Genomic DNA, 22,421 nt, shown 5'->3' with positions numbered 1-22,421 from the left:
CACACAGTAACACACAATGACACACAGTAACACACAATAACACACAATGACACACAGTAACACACAATAACACACAGTAACACACAATAACACACAGTAACACACAATGACACACAATAATACACAATGACACACAATAATACACAATAACACACAATAACACACAGTGACACACAATAACACACAATAACACACAGTGAAACACACAATAACACACAATAACACACAGTAACACACAGTGACACACAATAACACACAGTGACACACAATAACACACAATAACACACAATGACACACAATAACACACAATAACACACAGTGACACACAATAACACACAGTAACACACACAATAACAAACAGTAACACACAATAAAACACAGTAAAACACACAATAACACACAATAACACACAATGACACACATTAACACACAGTAACACACACAATAACAAACAGTAACACACAATAAAACACAGTAAAACACACAATAACACACAATAACACACAATGACACACAATAATACACATTAACACACAGTAACACACACAATAACACACAGTAACACACAGTAAAACACACAATAACACACAATAACAAACAGTAACACACAATAACACACAATAACACACAGTAACAAACAGTAACACATACACACACACACACACAGTAACACACAATTACACACAGTAAAACACACAATAACACACAGTAACACACAATTACACACAGTAAAACACACAATAACACACACACGCAGAAACTCAGCATTGTGACTGAACACAACCGGTGGAGGCCCCGCCCACATTCCTGCAGCAGGTAGAACAGGTGAGGCTGCACTGTAAAACGTTTCTGTGAGGAACCAGCGCTCCACTCAGAGATCAGCTTTGCTGCAGCACCTGTAACACAGGAGGCCCAAAACGGGGCCCCACAGGGACCCCACAGGGAAACTACAGGGACCCACAGGGACCCTACAGAGACCCCACAGGGACACTACAGCGACACTACAGGGACCCCACAGGGAAACTACAGGGACCCACAGGGACCCTACAGAGACCCCACAGGGACACTACAGCGACACTACAGGGACCCCACAGGGAAACTACAGGGACCCCATAGGGACCCCACAGGGACACTACAGGGACCCTATACGGAACCTACAGGGACACTATAGGGACACTACAGGGACCCCGCAGGGAAACTACAGGGACCCCATAGGGACCCCACAGGGACACTACAGGGACCCTATACGGAACCTACAGGGACACTATAGGGACACTACAGGGACCCCGCAGGGACACTACAGGGACCCCGCAGGGACACTACAGAGACCCTACAGGGACCCTACAGGGACACTACAGGGACCCACAGGGAAACTACAGGGACCCCACAGGGACCCACAGGGACACTATAGGGCCCCTACAGGGACACTACAGGGACCCTTCTGGGACCCCACAGGGACACTACAGGGACCCCACAGGGACACTACAGGGTATCCACAGGGACCCCACAGGGACACTACAGGGACCCCACAGGGACCCCACAGGGACACTACAGGGACCCTTCTGGGACCCCACAGGGACACTACAGGGACACTACAGGGACCCTTCTGGGACCCCACAGGGCCCCTACAGGGACACTACAGGGACCCCACAGGGACCCCACAGGGACACTACAGGGACCCTTCTGGGACCCCACAGGGACCCCACAGGGACACTACAGGGACCCCACAGGGACCCACAGGGACACTATAGGGCCCCTACAGGGACACTACAGGGACCCTTCTGGGACCCCACAGGGACCCCACAGGGACACTACAGGGACCCCACAGGGACACTACAGGGACCCTACAGGGTTTCCACAGGGACCCCACAGGGACACTACAGGGACCCCACAGGGACCCCTACAGGGAAACTACAGGGCCCCTACAGGGCCCGCTGGTACATGATCCACTAGTCAGTTTAGGTCCAGTCTGGTCACAGAGAACCTGAACAGTGTTCTGGTGGAGATTCAATAGTTCTGGTGGTTCTGGTTCTGATTTAACAAGATCTGATGTCTGACAAACTGCCGGCCCACTTTAGGTCCTGACCAGAACCTTTTGGTTCTGTCTGGTTCTGAAATATCTCTGGACTCAGTCTGAAAACCTTCCAGTCCAGCATGTCAGCCCGGACCGGACCAGAACCGAGAGTTCTGCAGAGTTCCACAGCCACACAGAACCTGCGTGGGTCGTCACCGAGACAGAAAAGCTGAGTTGGTTCAACCGAGAGTTTTTAGCAGTGCAGAGACACACCTGGCTCCACAGGTAGAGCCACAGGCAGCGGCTCAGGTGCTCAGACAGCCGGGACCAGACAGGTGTGAACAGGTGGGCTGCAGGTAGCTGAGAGATCCCAGGAGACGACACCAAGGTAAGAAGAGCGACAGAGTTTACCTGTTCAGGTGTTCCTGTCAGCAGAACCTTTCCTCACTGTTAGTTACCTGGCTGTGTTAGGGAAGGAAAGGTTTCACACCTGGTGGAAATATTGCTGTTATCTGGTAACACGTTGGTACAGATTAACTTTAAGTTTATGAAACAAATGGATTTGGATTGAAGTTTTGTGTAAATATTTAAAAGCTGCAGTAATGTGATTAGTTGTAAAGTTCATGTGCATCATGTTCTACCTGAACAAGAAATACTCCTGTCCTTTCTTCAAGCACCATGTCTGTGAGAAACTCCAAAGTTTAAAGAGAAAAAGCCTCAATATCATCACATTTAAACTGAACCAATGAGATTCAGCACTTCCTGCAAACATTTCAGAAGAAAATACAATAAACTTTATAAATAAAAGCCGAGAATGAAGCCGCCTTCTGCTGCCTGCTGCTGCCCCAGATCATCTGAGGATGATCAGGAGGAGGAAGTATCAACACCTGCTGCAGTTTTCAGGTCATTATTTTGCTTTAACCGTGTGGAGGAGGAATGATCGGAGTAACATCACACAGCAGAGAAGCCACTAAAAGGCCAGAAGGAGCTGGAAGCCACCAGATGAAGAACATGAAGCTGACAGGAAGCAGGTGAAACACAGCAGGCTTCATCGGGACTGCTCCTGATGACCCAATCCACGTTAGACCCGCTGGTTCTGGCTGGTTCTGTCCAAATGAGCGGCTCTGGCAGCCAACAGCAGCAGGAGAAGGAGACGCCGGCCCTTTAAGACTGTGTGACCGTAGGCAGAACCAGCAACCCTGAGTTCTGCTGAGGTACTGAACCAAACTGGAAAACCTAACATGTACCGGTACCGGCCCAGGCCCGCGGGCTAAAAAGGGTTCAGCCACAGCTCTGTCTTCCTCCATCTTGTGTGTGGGTTCTACTGGTTCTGATGGGGGAAAGCCCGGTTAAAGGTCCAGGGTTATGAATATAATGGTGATGAGGCCCAACAGAACGGTTCCTTTCATCTGTTTTAGGATTTTTCTCTCTGTATTCAACCTGCAAACCTCTGGCAGGCCCAGCAGCACATGTTCTGGTACCAGAATCAGGAGCAGCAGCAGATCCAGAACCGTACTAAAGGGAACCTGTTCTGGACCCGCGGGTCACGCTGAGAACAGCGGCCCAGTCCCCATGCACACTAAGCCCTACGCACTGGGAAGTGTGCACTAAGGGCTGCAAAGTGTGCAGGACTGCCGCGCTGCAGGTTATCAGGATCAGGATCAGGATCAGGACCAGAATTAGAATTAGAATTAGAATTAGAATCAGGATCAGGATCAGAATCAGAATCAGAATCAGAATTAGAATTAGAATTAGAATCAGGATCAGAATCAGAATCAGAATCAGAATTAGAATTAGAATCAGGATCAGAATCAGAATCAGAATTACAATCAGAATCAGGATCAGAATCTGGATCAGAATCAGAATCGGGATCAGAATCAGAATCAGGTTCAGAATCGGGATCAGAATCAGAATCAGGTTCAGAATCAGAATCAGAATCAGGATCAGGTCCAGGATCAGAATCAGGATCAGAATCAGGATCAGAATTAGAATTAGAATCAGGATCAGGATCAGAATCAGAATCAGAATCAGAATCAGGATCAGAATCAGAATCAGAATCAGGATCAGAATCAGGATCAGGATCAGGATCAGAATCAGAATCAGAATCAGGATCAGAATCTGGATCAGAATCAGAATCGGGATCAGAATCAGAATCAGGTTCAGAATCGGGATCAGAATCAGGTTCAGAATCAGAATCAGAATCAGGATCAGGATCAGGATTAGGATAAGGATCACAATTAGAATCAGGATCAGGATCAGAATCAGAATTAGGATCAGAATCAGAATCAGGATCAGAATCAGAAATACTTTAATAATCCAAGAAGGAAATTATTTCAAATTATTTCAAATGGTTACGTCATCAACTGGCTCCTCTGCATCTGTGACTGCAGCAACAAAAATAACATCTTTAACGCTAAAATGATAAGAACTGCAACCAGTGATTGTTTGGAGGGCTGGCAGAGCGCAATGAGAAATGAATGGGAAATAATATTAATACATACCCAAAATAACTATATAATAAATGTAAATATATGCTGTGTGCCTTTCATTAATGATAGCACCATGATGTGACTTTGTTTTTTGATCTTTCCATAACTATTTCTTTATTGTATTATTATGTATTATTATTTTTACATCTTCATCAGCAGCTGCTGTGAGGTAAAAAATCAACATAGCAGGCAGGAAGCAGAACCGGCTGCTGGATCAGAAACACTTTCAAAGTCCATGAATAGACGTTAAAACATTACTTGGTGCTTTCAGACATTTTAAAGTGAAAATACATCAAAGAAATTCAACTTAGCGGACAGAATCAAATTAAAGCGGCTGCTGGCAGCCACCAGCGTCTTTATGTCGCTGATCCCAGAACAGGTTCCCTGTCCTCCAGTCTCTGTGTCTTTGGGTCGTTCTCAATCTGGATAATTGGTTCTGTTGGGTTCTGGGTCTGGTTCCCTGCATGTTCTGCCACATCAGCGTGAGGTTCTAGCCCAGCTTCATAGTTCAGCTCTGGTCTCTCTCCTGGTCAGGTCCTCTGTGGTCTCACAAAGACAAACCTGTCCCTTCTGTCCAGCAGCGGTGGACATCAGGTTGGTGTAAACATGTCGGGGCTGAGCCTTTAGTTAAAAACCTCGCCCTCACCCTTCTCCTCTTTAGAGACTTTAGAGAAGAGTGTCTTTCTTTTAGACGTCCCCCCCCCCCCCCACGCCTGAATGAGCCCTCCGTCTGCAGAACTTCTCCAGAGTCCTGCTGATGACCCGACTACTGGACTCAGGTGTGCTGAAGCAGAGACATGTAGAGACGGTGCAGGACACCAGACCTGGAGGACTCTGACACTTTGCCTTATCCTCCCTTTGTGTCACGTTTCTGGGAAGCCTGGCATCTATTATCACTTCTATGCAGATGACTGCTGGATGTATTTGATCATAAGGAAGACGGCTTTACTCCAGTTTTGGTGAGATCAAAGCTTCGTTGGCTCAAAATTTCTCCAATCATAATGAAAGCAAAACTGAATTCTGGTGTTTGGACCTTTGGACCCGTTGAACAACCTGGGCGTGCTTAAAGATGTTTGTTCATTAGACAATAGCCGTGGCGTCATTATCAGAGTGGATTTTAAACTCCATGAGCAGATCAGCATTGTTTGAAAAGCAGTTCTTATCATCTCTCTTATCAAAAGTGAAACAAATGTTCTCTTTTCAGAACATTTGTTTCACTTTTGATGGAACCTTTGCACCGGCTTCAGAACAGATGTTAAGGTCTTTTTGTTCGTTTCTCTGGGGTTGGTCCCAGACTCTGGAAAGTTCTGACCCTTAGTGCCCAAATAGCTCCACAGTCTGAAGACCCACTTCTATTTTCTGCATGAGTCGTGTAGTCCTCCACATATTTATACTTTTAATGATTTATTTTCTAGAGGTAGGCTGTATTTGAGTCATTGCAATGTGTTCATTGTTGTAGTTTGTGCAGCACTGTGGAACATATTGTGTTAATTGAATGCACTATAGAAATAAAAGTGGACTGATGCCTACAACCTGCTGTCTTCCTGCTGGTCCACCTGCTGCTTCTTGTTAGATTTTCCCTCGGGCTCCCCAGGTTTACCTCCACCTGCCTCCTGTTTCCTCTCCACTTTGGTTCCTCCACCGGTCCTGATGAAAGTTAAACCCTCGCCGTATTTCTGCCTTCACAAACACAGAATCCATCTTCTATCGCTCCAGAACGGGTCGGCCAATCACGTAGCAGTGTTATGGTTTAAGGCGGGGCATTCAGCTGTGATGAAGTCAAGAGCGGTTGAGAACACAGCCGAACCAACACAAACATGGCAGCAGAGATGCAGCTGCTGCTCTCTCACCTGATTGGTCAGAATCCACCATTTAACCTTTGATAGAACAGCAGGAAGCGCCTCGACCAGCTGACCTTGTTGTGGTTTCTCATGGCGGTGGTGCTTACATCTGATACCGTGATTGGCTGAAACCAACCTTTGGGAGGCGGGCACTAGACGTTGCTTCACCCAATCAGCTCAGAGTTCTGCTGAATGTCCCTCCTTTCTGAATGGATTCATGTGAGCAGAACCAGATGATAACGTGCAGAACAGAGTGCTACACCATCTGGCTGCCATGTTGGAGGAAATCATCAAGTCTCCATCTTGGTTCTGTAGAACTTGGGTCAGCTTGTTTCTCTGCAGAACTGAACTGAGACTTTCTGCTCCTTCTTTGTGTCACATACAAGCAGCTGAAAGGGTCCAACCCCCCACAAAGTTCTGACCTTCATGGTTCTTTTACATACGAGGACTTCTCTGAAGTCATGGAGCATTTCTCAGATGTTCAGGTCCATCAGCCCATGTGACCATGAGCTGCCTATCAGCTCAGAGGGAGATCTCAGCCCGGCTCCTGCAGGAATCTGCTCCGGTCCGGTAATACTGGTTTTCCCTCAGTACATCGAGGAATGTTCTCGCATGATGGGTTCTGGTCTTTCTGTTTCACATCCAGCTGAGCTGCTCAGAGACAGATAAGAGCTCAAACATGCAGATCCTGATCTGCCCTCACTGATACAGCAGAACTAAAACCTTTATCCTGACTGGGCGTTGGTCACGTCGGCCACAAAACCAGCAGAAAAGTCAACACTGCGTCAAACGAAGAGGAGAAACCAGAGACAAAAACATCGCCACTCCAGATTTGTCAGGACTTTCTGGGAAACTCGGGAGAATTTTCTCCAGATCCAACATACCGGTAAATTGCCCACCTAAGAACGCCTGCTTCATGATTACTTAGTTTTAGGTTCCTAGGGATCGTTTGTGTTTTCTCACTCTGCTCCTCTGTAGATTTGGTTCCTGTCCTCAGTTTTCTGCTCATTATGATCTTAGTGGTTTTTTCTTGTTTCTGTTGCATCTTTATCTTTCTGCCAGTCCTCAGTTCAGTAAGTGCTTTTTTTTGGCTTTTCTCTTTTGTTCACCATGTTTTCCTGCATGGTTCTGTTCTCCTGTCTCCCTCAGATTAATCACCTTTACACCTTTCAGCTGTGCTTGTTGCTCCACTGCTCCTCTCTTCTGTCTCCTCAGTTTATTCTGCCATTCTCATTGTCTGGTCCTCAGTTATGCTTCTTCTTGTTTCTGCCTGCTCGCCTGTAACCCATTTATCTAATAAACCGCGCCACATTTTACCAACTACTAACCAAAAGCTAATAAAACTCTTAGACAAAACCGGGTTCCTCCCAGAGAACATCCAGACCTCAGCTGGGCGGTGTTGTGTCTGCGGTCCAAAGCAGCGAGGACGGCTGAGAGTCCATCAGAGAAACTAAACTATGAACATCTGGAGCAGCAGGAGGACCAGCAGCTCAGGGCCAGAGGACCTCTGGTACCTCCAGGACAAAGAAGACACTGCTGAGGACAATGAGGTCCAGATGCTGGACAGGGAGGACAGATGTTAGGAAGAAGCCATCTTGGTCCAAAGAGCAAAGCCATCAGTGATCAGAGGAGGAGGATGGAGCTTCAGCTCCCCAGAGTTTACAGCTCGGTCCTCCATCACGTTCCAGAGAGATTACATCAGCATCTCATCATGGTTCAGGAGACCAAGTCCTCCACTCACACCAAGCAGCAGCTTCTAACCACCAGGACAGAGATGGTGGCTCACTGGTTCTGACCTGGACTGGTTCTGGGAGGATGGACCTCCATGTGCTTAGAAACAGCAGCGCTCCACCTGCAGGTAGATCAGAACCTCCAGAACTGATAAAGACACCTGGACAGGTGAGGAAACGTCTTCAGGAGAACTGAGAGAAGGTCCTGCTGCCTCTGGTCTAAGCCTGCTTGCTGATGTCAGAAAAGTCAATCCCTGAAACGCCGCGCACTAAAAACCTGAGAGAGTTTGTTTAAACGTTGCGTCACTCGTACCGCGCTCTAGTCCTGAAGACCCCACAGAGCTTCACGCCTCGTTCAGTCAGTCACCTGCTGATGATGCTCCGTTATAGCCTCACCTGCCCTGGACCACACCGACACAAGCGGCGCTGCCAGGTAAGCGCTGCCAGGTAAGCGGCGCTGCCAGGTAAGCGCTGCCAGGTAAGCGCTGCCAGGTAAGCGGCGCTGCCAGGTAAGCGGCGCTGCCAGGTAAGCGCTGACAGGTAAGCGGCGCTGCCAGGTAAGCGCTGCCAGGTAAGCGGCGCTGCCAGGTAAGCAGCGCTGCCAGGTAAGCGCTGCCAGGTAAGCGGCGCTGCCAGGTAAGCGGCACTGCCAGGTAAGCGGCGCTGCCAGGTAAGCAGCACTGCCAGGTAAGCGGCGCTGCCAGGTAAGCAGCACTGCCAGGTAAGCGGCACTGCCAGGTAAGCGGCGCTGCCAGGTAAGCGGCGCTGCCAGGTAAAGTGTCTTGCTCAAGGACTGAGATGGTCAGGGGGTTCAAACTGGCAACCCAATGGTACAGGACAGACTCCTAGCTGCTGCACCACCATCAGCCCTGATTGTCACATGTAAAAATGTTTTTTTTATATAATAATTAATGTTATAGTTGATTATTGAAGCAGAGGAACTGCAGGGTTCTGATCTCAGCGATGGATCACCTTCTCTCTGCTGTTCCTCTGCAGATGGCTCCTCCTCCATCTCCTCCTGTCCCCAAGCTTCGAGTTAGCAGCATGAAGAGCTCCCCCTGCTCCACGGACAGGTGAGCTCACCTGTTACCTGCCGATTCATTCAGATTAACCCAGACTAACTCATAACTTGTCTTCCAGAGCGCCGCCTTATGACCTGCAGCAGAGTTTCTCCAGAGGACGTTACCTGAGCACAGGTAAACGCTGTGTCACGCTGTAGGCAGTGTTGCTGCAGGCTTCGGTCTGTTAATGAGGAGGCAAACGCTGACTCAGCGCTTTTAGGCCGGATCAGGTGTTTCTCACAGGTTTCACAGTCTGCTGTCTCAGCCTCTCACCACACAGACCTCCACTAATATCTCCTGATGTTGGTGCTTTCACACCTGACTGCTGCTGAGGCACAGCTGACCAATCAGCTGACCAATCAGCTGACCAATCAGCTGACCAATCAGCTGACCAATCAGCTCGCTCCTCCCGTCTACAGCACCGTCTTTCTGTTAAACTTCATGACGCTTTTTATTCTCAGTCCTTCTGTACTGCGGTGTCCCCCAGGGCTCAGATCTTGGCTCTGTTCTCTAGTTCAGCTTCTCCCCAGCACCTCTGAGACTAAAATACCTTAAAAAGGTCAAATACTTCCTGATAGTCTGAAGTTTTAATTCATGTTTTGGTCACATGTTATCTGGACTATAATGTCCCTGAACCAGTCCAACCTGCAGCGTGTAGCCATGATGCCTCTGACCGTTCTGCAGCTGTGACATCATCATGACTCAGCGTGTGGTCAGGATGTGAACAGGTGACTCCAGGTGTCATCTGATTGGTCAGTCTTCCTGTCAGTCATCAGAGGTCATCAGTTGTGAAAGCATTAAGTCATGTTCAGAGCTGCATCTCTGACTGTGGATGCCAAACGTTTCCAGTAAGGCTGCAATCAGATCAGGTTCCTCCACACCGTCATCACCTTCCTGATGATGATGTCATCATCTGACAGGAATCAGACTCACCTGGAAACACCTGGCTGCTTCAGAAAGACCAAGTTTCTGTTGAAAGTCAGCCGCATCACAGCAAATACTGAGCAACGCGTTCCTGAATCACAAAGAGGAACGTTCAGGACTTTTAGGATTTTAGGATCCAGACTCGTTCTTTAAAGGAACCGGACTTCTTGGTTCATTAAAAAGGCGACGAGATCAAGTCTAGAACCATGAAACAGAACCAAAGAACATTGCCTCTGAGATAAAAAGCGAGCTGCAGTTTTTTTTTTTTTTCTAATCCAGTAACACTTAGACAAACAGAAAAGATTCTCTGAACCGGCTAAATGTAATTTCTCTAAAACAAATGAGGTTTCAGTTTGTTCAGCTTGACATCATTTACAGGATGGTCCGGTCCGCTGATGTTTACCAGCACCTGCTGACGGGTTTGAGCCGCACCCGTCCAGCCAGTTTGCTCCGGCATTCATCCTTAAACCAGTTTGTTCTCTGACACCGTGCCGCAGTCATGGACAGGTGGAGCTGCTTCGTCTGAGCTAAGCTCTAACGTCACACCTAGAGAAACACCTGCAGCCTCAGTGGATCAGAACCGCTCAGAACCGCTGAGAAAGGCTGCACAACACCTCAGGCTCAGCTCCTTCTGAGGGGAAATCGGACCAGAAATATGAGCCAGAAACTGAAAAGGTTCTGATTGTGGAAAAAGGCAGGAGAAAGTAAATGTAACCCCAGATTCAAACAGTCTGACAGAGCTGCACGATAAACCTGTGACTCTGCTACAAAAACTTGGTTCTGAAAAGTCCATCAGGATCCATCAGCTGCTGGAGGAAAATCCTGATGAATTACAGCAGTTTACTAGATATTCAGCAGATTAAAGCCCAAACATTCACACTCTGTGTGACTGACCCAATAAACCCAGATTCACAGAACATTCAGCAGCTTCAGAACCAACCCAGTCCCCATGAAAAACGTGTAATAGCAACTTTTGTCCACAGGGGGAAACTCATCAATAAGTTTCAGTCCTGCGTTTTATTTGGCCCATCCATTAGTTTGCAACCAGGTCAAATAATTTTTTCCCCAGCCAAAAAAAAGATGGAGGGTGGCACTGGGTGAGCTTCTGATGGAGGATGTCAATACAATTCAATTTTATTTATATAGCTCCAAGACAGAGCAGAGACACAGAAGCTCACATTGACCCAGGAGTACTTTCTATGTTAGATGGTAATAGAGGATGATCTGCCTCCCCTGATGATGTCACAGCTAACAGAACGCCAGACCAGGTGTACCTTCTATGAAGAAAAAAGAGAGAACAAAAAGTTAAAAGCTGAAATAACAACAAACAATGCAGATTGGAGAGCAGTAGGAGAACTCAGCAGAGTGAGAGAAATAGGCCCTGATGTCCTCCAGTAGCCTAAGCCTATAGCAGCATAACTATAGAGGTAGCTCAGGGTAACATGAGCCACTCTGACTAGAAGCTTTGTCACAAAGGAAAGTTTTAAGATTAGTCTTAAAAGTAGACGGGGTGTCTGCCTCACGGACCAAAACTGGGAGTTGGTTCCACAGGAGAGGAGCCTGATAGCTAAAGGATCTGCCTCCCATTCTACTTTTAGAGACTCTAGGAACCACCAGCAGACCTAATCAGAGCTGAGATTAAAAATAATGGCACCCACAGCCCAGCTGCAGCCTTGCTCTGCCAAGACTCTCAGATTCAGACTGGCTTTTTTTAAGTAAAAAAAAATTATTTTATACCAGAGGCCAAGTTAATGCCATCCAGATTAACTGATTGATTAATCAGCATAACAGTGGAAATTAATCCCATGCTGTCTGATAATTTTGCCAATGGGAAGCATATATATAGTAAAGAGAATTGGTCCAAGGACTGAACCCTGTGGTACTCCACAGGTGACCCTAGAGTTTGAGGAAGATTTATTATTAATATGAACAAACTGGAATCTGTCCGACAGATAAGATTTAAACCAGCCTAATGCTTTTCCCTTAATCCCTACAGTATGCTCAAGTCTTTGTAGGAGAATATTGTGAGGTGTATGCAGGTATCCTCAGGCCTGTCCTCGTCTCCTTTAGCCTCCAGCATGTGGGCCTGTGTGCATCCTGCATGCCTGCAGCTGCAAGAGGCGCTGATTTCTTACAGTGATGTGATACGTAACAGGAAACCGCTTCTGGGGCGCAGATTATTTTTGATTTCTTTTTTTTCTAACTGCTCGTAACTGCATGTGTTAGTAAAAAAAGTGTTTCCCTGGTCGACTGCCGGTTACTGCCACCAGGAACAGTTTTGATGATGAACCTGTGCCTAAACCAGTCAGATGATGTAAAATGATTAAATTATTTTCTCCTCTCCCCCAGATAAAGATACTCCTTCATCTGCCGGCTCAACGCAGGAGAACTTCCCAACTTTAGGTGGGATCACAGACCTCATCGCTACCAGCATCCCGTCTCTGGCAGGAGTCGCCACAGGCATCAGAAGCTCCACCAGCTCCGTCTCCCCAGCTACACCCTCCGTAGACAGCCTAACTGACACCATCTCCACAACCATTCCCAGTTTAGCTGAAGCTGCTAATGCTGTAGCTAACCCCGCCCTTTTAAGCCCCGCCCCCTCTACACCTGCTGCCACCACCTCAGGTTCTCAGAGTTTAGACAGCATCATCAACTCACTGAGTAACATAAATAGTTTGGCTGAGTTTGTTAGCAGTATTCCCAAACCATCAGCCCCGCCCCTTCCACCAGAGCCACGCCCACCACTGAAAACGATTGGATCTGGAGGCAGTAACTCAGGTAAACCAGTCAGATGTGTCATGTTAAGGTTTTGAGCTGTGAAGAAGTTCTGGTTCTGGATTAAGTGCTCAGACTACTAGGAATATAGTGAACAGAACAAAGTCCCGTTAAAGTGTTTTATCCCATGGGCACCTTTAACTGTGAAGGTGTTTCAGAATAAAAGCCTGGCTAAAGAAGTCAGACTCTGTGAAAACTCTTTAAATCTTCTCCAGAACTGTTCCACCTTTAGCGCTCCAAAGCTTTGTCTCAGTTCCTGTTCATCGACAGTCTGGGTTCTGTTTCAGTCGGTTCCTTTCCAGGGTCACAGAAGATACCAGGTCCAGCAGGATAAACCACACTAAATCTAATTTATATAAAGAAATGTAAAATCAGTTCATCAGAGAGATTTAGTTACATCCAGGCCAACTGATCCCAGTAATCAATCAACAGCATCACGTTCACTTCTTTATGCAAACTGGATCAAAGTTTCCTCTGTAAGGAAAATTATCCTCCTGCATGAACAGGGAGCCACAGTGGGCAGTTGCTGGCATTGAGTCGCTGACTTGGCAGCAATCCCTCAAACTGAGCATGCATGTAGCGACAGTGGAGAGGAAACCTCCAGTGACACCACAACCACAGGATCAGTGTTAAGGAGTACTTTCTATGTGAGGGAAAGGTACCAGGGAAATGGCTCCTCAGAGAGAAGCAGATAAACTCTGAGTCTGACTAAACAGGACATTGTCCTGGATATATTAGCCTAAAATGTAACGGCGTTACAGTTTGTCGTGTTTTCAGCTGCGTTTGTGGCTTTGTTGTGGTCAGTAGGAGGCCTCTGATCGGATGAACCTATGCGGCATCTCCAGCCCAGAGGATGGAGCTCCTCTCCTTAATTCTAATGCAGACCGTTGTCACCCTACAGAGGAGCTCCTTTGGTCTTTCAGTCATGATCACTGGATCATGACTGAAAGACCAAAGGAGAAGGTTGGACCGTTTAGTCGGCACAGACCTACCTGGAGAATTCTACCTGAAGTGGGAACTGGGAGGTGTCCTCCAGAAAGAGACAAAGACTATTTCAGGGAAGGGGGATGTCTGAGTTCCCCCTCCTGGTTCTGTTACCTTTGCAACCTGAGATACCTGGAAGACAGTTGATGGACGGGTTAAGAAGATACCTTCTCCTGTTGTCTTTCCATCCGTTGACCTCGTTTTTGATGAAATGGGTGGAGTACTGAAAATGGAAGGTACCTTACAGGTGTCCGTCAGTCCTGTTGTAGAACCGGCCCAGAAACAGGACCCTAAAAGCAGTTCCTTCTGCTCTATCAATTTGGACCGATCTGGGTGAGTGGTGCAGCTCCACATGGTAACATCTACCTGTCCATGTTCTCAATATGTGTCCAGATATTGGAGCTCTGTCCCAGCTGGTGAAGACATCTCTGGACCCAACAGCAGGAGTCAAGTCTCCACCTGCAGCGGAAGGTACCAATAACATCAATCTATGTTCTGGTATTTCATGACTTGTCTCACTGATCCGAGTTCTTCTGGTATGAATTCTTCTGAACCTGATTTAACTGATTCAGATTCTTCTGCTCCTTGTTTTATTAATTCCTGTTTGTGCTGAACTGGGTTTTTCTGATCAGTGGTTCACTGATCTAAATTCTGCTCCAGGTTCTACTGGTCCTTTTTTACTGGTCCAAGTACTGATCCATGTTTTAATGATCTGTGTTTTTATTCCCCTAAAATTCTGAGCTAATCTTTGTCCATTTCTGGGTTCTGGTTACAGTTCAGTCTCCATCCCCTCTGTCCACCAAGAAAGAAGAAGAAGATCCGTACGTCACAGTGTTGTCATGCTGGCCCCGCCAGGAAGACGGGGAGACAGAGTCGTCTAATGAGGAGGAGGACACAAACGTTAGCCCCTCTGGTTCTGATGGATCAGCGGATAGAGATCCTGGTTCTGTTACCACCAGGTGTGTCTGTGATACCACAACGATTTCCTCTTCTTCTTCTAACACTGACATGATGTTTTCACTGTTTAACCTGTAGAGCTCCATCTAGCCAATCAGGACCTTTGAAACCGGCACGCCCGGCCCCGCCCCCTCCGAACAAAAAGACCAAACCAGTGAAGCAGAAGATTCCCAGGTACGTGCAACAGGTGTCAGTGCGGGTCCAATCTTGTCCTCTAACCTGAGACGAGTTTCAACCTACTTCCTGGTTCATTGCTGCTCAACATTTAAAGTAAAAAGAAAACTGGTGATTGGTTGGTGGGCCTCAAGACAACATTCTTTCGTTCTCATTGGCTGAAATCTCTCATCCCTTCAAAATAAAAGCCGTGTAAGTTGTATTTTTTACAGAGCAACACTGACAGACACCATCAGACCATGTTTTAACCCCTGCTCAGAGTCTTAACAGGTTCTGTACTGCAGCATACTGACGACCAGGTGATCAACATTGGTAACATATGGTCACTAACTGATGAAGCTAAATTCTGACCTAGTCACACCTTGAATCATGTGACCAAAACACCTCACCTGCTGCCAGGTAGGGCATCAGAACACAGTGGAACTAACGGCAAAGAGCCGCTTAAAGCCTGGATTGTAGAGTTAAACCTGAAGAATCAATATGTAAATCTGCTGTTTTAATGATGATCTGATGAAGACCACCAGAGCCTCCATCTGCTGACGTCAGCTCGTTCTGCAGGGCGGCCACCATCAGAGTCTCTAGGAAGAAGGGCGGCGGCGGCGAGTCGGCTCCGCAGAGCGCCGTGGTGCGAGCCAGCTGGCTGGATTTCTGGAAGGGCTTCAGGTAACACCACCTGAGATCTCTGAGGGCTTTGAGCCGCAGAGACAGGAACCGATCCAGGAACCGATCCAGGAACTGATCCAGGAACTGATCCAGGAACCGATCCAGGAACCGATCCAGGAACCGATCCAGGAAGGTTCTGGACCCAAACGGGACAGACGGTCATCTAGATAAACATCATGTGATGTGTTCTGCTCTGCCCATCAGGTACAGCGTGCTGTGGGTCACCTTAGACGGACAGCTGATGTCGCTGCGCAGGAAGCGCACCGTAAGTGCACCTGGCTCACCTGTGTGCTGTGTGTTTACCTGTGTCTGTTTACCTGTGTCTGTTTACCTGTGTCTGTTTACCTGTGTGCTGTGTTCACCTGTGTGCTGTGTTTACCTGTGTCTGTGTTCACCTGTGCCTGTTTACCTGTGTGCTGTTTTTACCTGTGCGCTGTGTTTACCTGTGTGCTGTGTTTACCTGTGTCTGTTCACCTGTGTGCTGTGTTTACCTGTGTCTGTTCACCTGTGTCTGTTTACCTGTGTCTGTGTTTACCTGTGTGCTGTCTGTTTAGCTGTGTCTGTTTACCTGTGTCTGTGTTCACCTGTGTCTGTTTACCTGTGTTTGTGTTCACCTGTGTGCTGTGTTTACCTGTGTCTGTTTACCTGTGTTTGTGTTCACCTGTGTGCTGTGTTTACCTGTGTCTGTGTTTACCTGTGTCTGTTTACCTGTGTCTGTGTTCACCTGTGTCTGTTTACCTGTGTCTGTGTTCACCTGTGTGCTGTGTTTACCTGTGTCTGTGTTTACCTGTGTCTGTTTACCTGTGTCTGTGTTCACCTGTGTCTGTTTACCTGTGTCTGTGTTCACCTGTGTGCTGTTTTTGCCTTCGTGCTGTGTTTACCTGTGTTTGTGTTCACCTGTGTGCTGTTTTTAGCTGTGTGCTGTGTTCACCTGTGTCTGTTTACCTGTGTCTGTGTTCACCTGTGTCTGTTTACCTGTGTTTGTGTTCACCTGTGTGCTGTGTTTACCTGTGTCTGTTTACCTGTGTTTGTGTTCACCTGTGTGCTGTGTTTACCTGTGTCTGTGTTTACCTGTGTCTGTTTACCTGTGTCTGTGTTCACCTGTGTCTGTTTACCTGTGTCTGTGTTCACCTGTGTGCTGTGTTTACCTGTGTCTGTGTTTACCTGTGTCTGTTTACCTGTGTCTGTTCACCTGTGTCTGTTTACCTGTGTCTGTGTTCACCTGTGTCTGTTTACCTGTGTTTGTGTTCACCTGTGTGCTGTGTTTACCTGTGTCTGTTTACCTGTGTTTGTGTTCACCTGTGTGCTGTGTTTACCTGTGTCTGTGTTTACCTGTGTCTGTTTACCTGTGTCTGTGTTCACCTGTGTCTGTTTACCTGTGTCTGTGTTCACCTGTGGGCTGTGTTTACCTGTGTCTGTGTTTACCTGTGTCTGTTTACCTGTGTCTGTGTTCACCTGTGTCTGTTTACCTGTGTCTGTGTTCACCTGTGTGCTGTTTTTGCCTGTGTGCTGTGTTTACCTGTGTTTGTGTTCACCTGTGTGCTGTTTTTAGCTGTGTGCTGTGTTCACCTGTGTCTGTTTACCTGTGTCTGTGTTCACCTGTGTGCTGTTTTTGCCTGTGTGCTGTTTTTACCTGTGTGCTGTGTTTACCTGTGTGCTGTTTTTACCTGTGTGCTGTGTTTACCTGTGTGCTGTTTTTACCTGTGTGCTGTGTTTACCTGTGTCTGTGTTCACCTGTGCCTGTTTACCTGTGTGCTGTTTTTACCTGTGCGCTGTGTTTACCTGTGTGGTGTTTTTACTTGTGTCTGTGTTTACCTGTGTCTGTGTTCACCTGTGTGCTGTTTACCTGTGTGCTGTTTTTACTTGTGTCTGTGTTTACCTGGGTGCTGTGTTCACCTGTGTCCGTGTTTACCTGGGTGCTGTGTTTACCTGTGTGCTGTGTTCACCTGTGTCTGTGTTCACCTATGTGCTCTGTTTACCTGTGTGCTGTGTTTACCTGTGTGGTGTTTTTACCTGTGTCCGTGTTTACCTGGGTGCTGTGTTCACCTGTGTCCGTGTTTACCTGGGTGCTGTGTTTACCTGTGTGCTGTGTTCACCTGTGTCTGTCTTCACCTGTGTCTGTGTTCACATGTGTCTGTGTTCACCTGTGTGCTCTGTTTACCTGTGTGCTGTTTTTACCTGTGTGCTGTGTTCACCTGTGTGCTGTTTACCTGTGTGCTGTGTTTACCTGTGTTCACCTGTGTGTCTGCCAGCTGAGTGAAGCCGTTTTTTGTTTTTTTGATCAGGACCGGTTCAGCGAGCTGTTGTTTCACGTTTCCAGTATCACCAACGTGAAGCCTCAGGACAAAGGACGCTTCTCCGTCTACTTCAGGAAAAAACATTATGACTTCATGGCTCCTAATAAAGGTAAGAAAATCTTTCCTGGACGGTTTCCTGTCGCCCTCCTGGGAAATCTGAGACATGATCTAAGAAGGGTCCCCAGAGACTCTTTTCACGTCAGCATGGATATTTGGGATTCTCTGACCCACAGGTTCCTTCCTTCCGTACAAATCTAGAAAGAAATGTTTAAAACTGTATTCCACAGTAAATGTTTCTAAAAGCTCTGTCCTGGATCAGTTTGTCTACTTGGGTTCAGAGTGTAGCCTGTGTTTACTTCCTGGTTCCTGAGCCAATCATGTGAGAGTTCTCTGGGTTCCCGAAACAGAGCGCAGCGTTTGGTATTTTATGTTGGCAAAAGTCCAGCAGCCTGCAGACATTTTATTTATTTATTTTCACCACTATACCACATGAAGGCCAGTAAGAGAAGCGAACAGAAATAGAGCAGAATACAACATCATAGACCCGTCCTGAGGAAGTAGAAATTCACAACAGCAACACACCGTTTAAAAACAGCAGATTAGATAGTTGTGACTGGCAAGCTGTTGTACAGATTTGAGCCACTAGGTGTCAGCATTACTCATAGCTTCTTTAAGTATCTTAGATCCAAACAAATTCTCAACGCACCTGTATTTATTTTGCAAATGGCACTTTTCCTGCAGGGATGCACAGCAGGAGACTTGCTCTGATTTCCTGCTGTCCTTACCTCTGTTGTCTGGGTGATCCTCCCCCAAAGCGAGATAACAGTTTTATTGGGGCTGTCCTTCCAGCTTAGCCATCTTGGATGTAGGGTGTGTTACAAATGGCAGAGATGTTATGTTATGTTCTTTAATGTTATTACGCAAGATGCTGTCACACATTAAAAAATCTGTTTTCATGCTGAATTACATTGTTTTCTGCTCTTAGACAGACATGTGGTACGGCATATTATTAAATATATAAATAAATATGTGCTTACATGCTGAAATCCTTTTTTATGCTCTTAAAAAAGAGGCATGTGGTATTTCATAATAATAAATGTAAATATCAATACAAATAATTTGGATTGTTCATTTAAATTTATTTCACTCTCACATTTACAAGCCTGAACCTTGTCTACACACCAACAATCATTTCTTCACATATGTCACATGTTGTGCTTGCACACAGTTTTTTAAAGACCAGGAAAAGTATTCTTTACAATTTGCAGGTCATTTCAGTGTCTTACACCCTGCTTGTGACTAGGGCTGGAGACTAAGACCCTTGAAAAAGGATTGTTATGCACAGCTTCTTGCATGTGATGGTACTCTGTAACTCCTGGGTTCTTAAAGTGGCAACACGACTCAGCCTTAATCTGTGAAATATAACAGATTAATAAGCATAACATTGTGGTCCATAAATTGGGTTTCTCCATTGTTCTCACCAAGTAAAAACTCATCTCTAGAACCAACATTAGCCCAAAATGGTGATCTGTACCATGTGATCTACTTTCAGTAGTTATCGCCAGTTATTGCAACCGTAAGCTGCAGAAAATACGAGCGGCGACACAGGATGCGCTCCAGGACATGTGATGAGGCGTCTACATAAACATGTCTATGGTTAGAAACAAAGAGACAAACTAAATAAACTGAGGAAATCAGGAGGAACCAGGAGGAATCCTGACATTTTAACAGCAGCTTTTCAGAAGGCACTAACTGACAGGTTGGGAATTTAACGCCCCTAAACTGCCCCATGGACGAGCTCATCCATGTTGTTCAGGTGTGTCCGTAAATCATGGCTCTCACCTGCAGCATGGAGCCAATATGCAAACTTAATCAGAGCTCTGACTGCACTCGCTGCTGTAATCCTGCTCAACTCGGGGCTCTGCTATAGTAACATAATAAAGAAATACGTCAGACAGACAGTGGTGCAGGAGTTAGGGAGTTCATCCTGCAACTGGCGGGTTGCCAGTTCAATCACCCGCTTTGACCGTCTCAGTTGTTGTGTCCTCGGGCAAGACACTTGGTTTAGTACATGAAAGCTGAGCCCTTCATACATGAGGCCCCTGGTCTCAGGATGCTTTGTACTTTGCACTGATGCGAGCTGAGCAAGTTCCTGGCTGAGATGAAAAGCAATCAGAGAAAACAACATCTACTGCTCTTGTCTAGCACAGCTTTAGTCGTATCATACATCAACTTCATTTGAATTTTGATGTTTATGGTAATGTCCCCACCTGCTGGTGCATCACATGGCTTACAGATGATGCACAGCCCCTTACAGGCCCTAAGTCCAACAGCACCACCTTCAGTCCTGTCTCTCACAGTACAGGTGGATCTATCCTCATATGAATAATATCGATACCAACACTGGTGTTGTGCTATTACACCTGTTTAAAGTTATTTAATGTGTAATAAATAATTCTGTCTGTTAGGTATTGTCTGGTAAATATCAGCTCTAGTGCTGAAATCAAGACAATAGTTGAAAGGATTGATTCGAGCTCTGGTGATCGTTTAACAGCAAACTCTGCACATGTAGAATAAAGGAGTGACAACTTCTCTTCAAGTTGAGGAATTTATTAACAGAAATAAAATGAACATCCAGAGAACATCATTATATAATGCTGTTTATCTGAATTAATACTATATTTCAATCAACAAATCCTCTCTACTAGGCTAATGAAACTTAACTAAACTACTAAGTAAAAGATAAAAGAAGTTAAGGAACTATGTACACACCAAAGAAACAAAAGACTAAATAAAGTTTTTCATCATCATCAGAATAATTCAGTGAATCCTGGTTCACTGCAGATCTGACTCAAAGAACCAACGTTCATCTTAGAGAACATGGAATGATGTTAAATTTGCTTAACTAATTTGGTTTGTGTTTCAACCCATTCACTATGCAAATATTGAGTTAAACAAACATTATTTGATAAAATAACATTTTAAAGAATGATTTGCTCAGTAAAAATCAGTAACCTTTAGAACGCTTGATTTTACTAATGCGATTATACCTCTGGAAAGCTAGCGGTCGCTGTAGCGATCGGTTGCTAAAATCAATGAATCCTAAAGTTACACAAAAACACCTTTAAATAGACATTAATGTTCCTAATTAATGTGCTCATAGCACAATCCAACTCATAGCACAATCAAACAATGTTTGAAACGAAGCGTATTCGCGTATCCGGGAAGAACGGAAGTTATCCGGAAGCTAATAGCATTAGGCTAGGGGACATTCAGCGCTAATTTTAAAAATCTTCGGCTTTATTCTGGTCATAATGAGCGGACTGAAAAAAACAAACATTAATATTCCATCAATGTGGAAATAAAGTTTGTTATAACCATAAAAACACACTCAAATTACATCAGCAACGCTTGGATTCAATATGCTAACGAGAGCTATGTCTGTTAGCTCCACATGTTTCAAAAACACTGTGAAAACGCATTAAGTAACCTTCTAAATAAACCATTTAACTTTCCCTGTTTATTTCCCTGCCAAACCTGTCTGTGCCTCCATGTCAGTTTGCTTCACTTTGGGCATCCAGTTGGAGGCAGTTGAAGCAGGCAGGGTGAAGCTGATCGTTTCAGCAATCGGCAGCAGCTAGCATGGGGCTAGCATGGGGCTAGCATGCGGCTAGCATGCGGCTAGCATGCGGCTAGCATGCGGCTAGCATACGGCTAGCATGGGGCTAGCATGCAGCTGGCATGCGGCTAGAATGCGGCTAGCATGCGGCTGGCATGCGGCTAGAATGCGGCTAGCATGCGGCTAGCATGCGACTAGCATGGGGCTGGCATGCGGCTAGCATGGGGCTAGCATGCGACTAGCATGGGGCTGGCATGCGGCTAGCATGGGGCTGGCATGCGGCTAGCATGCGGCTAGCATGCGGCTCTACGGCTATGGGCTAGCCGAAACGTTGCGGCTCTGGGTGGTTGTCGGGTCTCCGGCGTGGGAAACTCAGCCCTGCAGCGGACGACCTCACATCAGCCCCTCTTCTCAGCTTGGCCTGATGAGGAAAGGAGAGCAGAGAGAAGTCAGAAGAGGAGTCAGAAGTCTTTTAAACATTCAGGGACAGTCGGTACAGTAATAACAGAAAATGATTTCCAGTTAGGACTCCTGCATGCGGTCAATAATCCAGATCCTCTAGATTGTTACTATACTGCTACAGAGCAGTAGATCAGAAGGTGAAAATATGAATCCTTCGGGTTCTGACCTGTGGTAGAATCTCATTATCTACTCCGTCCTTTCTTCTTTCTGTCCCTCAGAGGTTCAGGAAGGCTGGGTCACTTCTCTGCAGGCCACTCGTGGCCTACAAAGCCCCACCCCACCTGAGCTCCACGGAAATATCACCATCAAAGATACTCGGAGCCGCGCCTATGCTGCTGTCTGGGGTCATGACCTTTGGATTTACCCCAACAAAGACAGCTTCCAGTTGGGAATCGCCTCCTTCTCCATCCCTCTGAATGTGGCCACAGTGA

The 22,421-nt window shown here is 46.4% G+C and overlaps 1 protein-coding gene across 2 annotated transcripts in view; it reads left to right on the top strand.

Annotated features, from left to right (window-relative positions):
• The first annotated feature begins 2,329 nt into the window (after window positions 1–2,329).
• Window positions 2,330–22,421, top strand: part of LOC105918485 (arf-GAP with Rho-GAP domain, ANK repeat and PH domain-containing protein 1) — a 37,222-nt gene continuing 17,130 nt past the window's right edge. Inside the window, exons 1-11 of one of the 2 annotated variants that reach the window (XM_021311159.2) lie at window positions 2,330–2,402; window positions 9,071–9,147; window positions 9,215–9,270; window positions 12,409–12,837; window positions 14,212–14,289; window positions 14,594–14,777; window positions 14,854–14,949; window positions 15,508–15,612; window positions 15,817–15,877; window positions 17,898–18,018; window positions 22,209–22,421. The exon at window positions 22,209–22,421 is cut by the window's right edge and continues 55 nt beyond it. In XM_021311159.2, coding sequence (XP_021166834.2) covers window positions 9,071–9,147; window positions 9,215–9,270; window positions 12,409–12,837; window positions 14,212–14,289; window positions 14,594–14,777; window positions 14,854–14,949; window positions 15,508–15,612; window positions 15,817–15,877; window positions 17,898–18,018; window positions 22,209–22,421 — 1,420 coding nt within the window. In that variant the 5' untranslated portion in view covers window positions 2,330–2,402. Of the gene's footprint in view, window positions 2,403–7,110; window positions 7,231–9,070; window positions 9,148–9,214; window positions 9,271–12,408; window positions 12,838–14,211; window positions 14,290–14,593; window positions 14,778–14,853; window positions 14,950–15,507; window positions 15,613–15,816; window positions 15,878–17,897; window positions 18,019–22,208 lie in introns of those variants that run through there. The other variant, XM_036133165.1, reaches the window with a different exon arrangement.

Source organism: Fundulus heteroclitus, unplaced genomic scaffold (genome assembly GCF_011125445.2).
Source record: "Fundulus heteroclitus isolate FHET01 unplaced genomic scaffold, MU-UCD_Fhet_4.1 scaffold_59, whole genome shotgun sequence".
Classification (NCBI taxonomy): domain Eukaryota; kingdom Metazoa; phylum Chordata; class Actinopteri; order Cyprinodontiformes; family Fundulidae; genus Fundulus; species Fundulus heteroclitus.
This window is presented reverse-complemented; position numbering and strand designations above follow the sequence as displayed.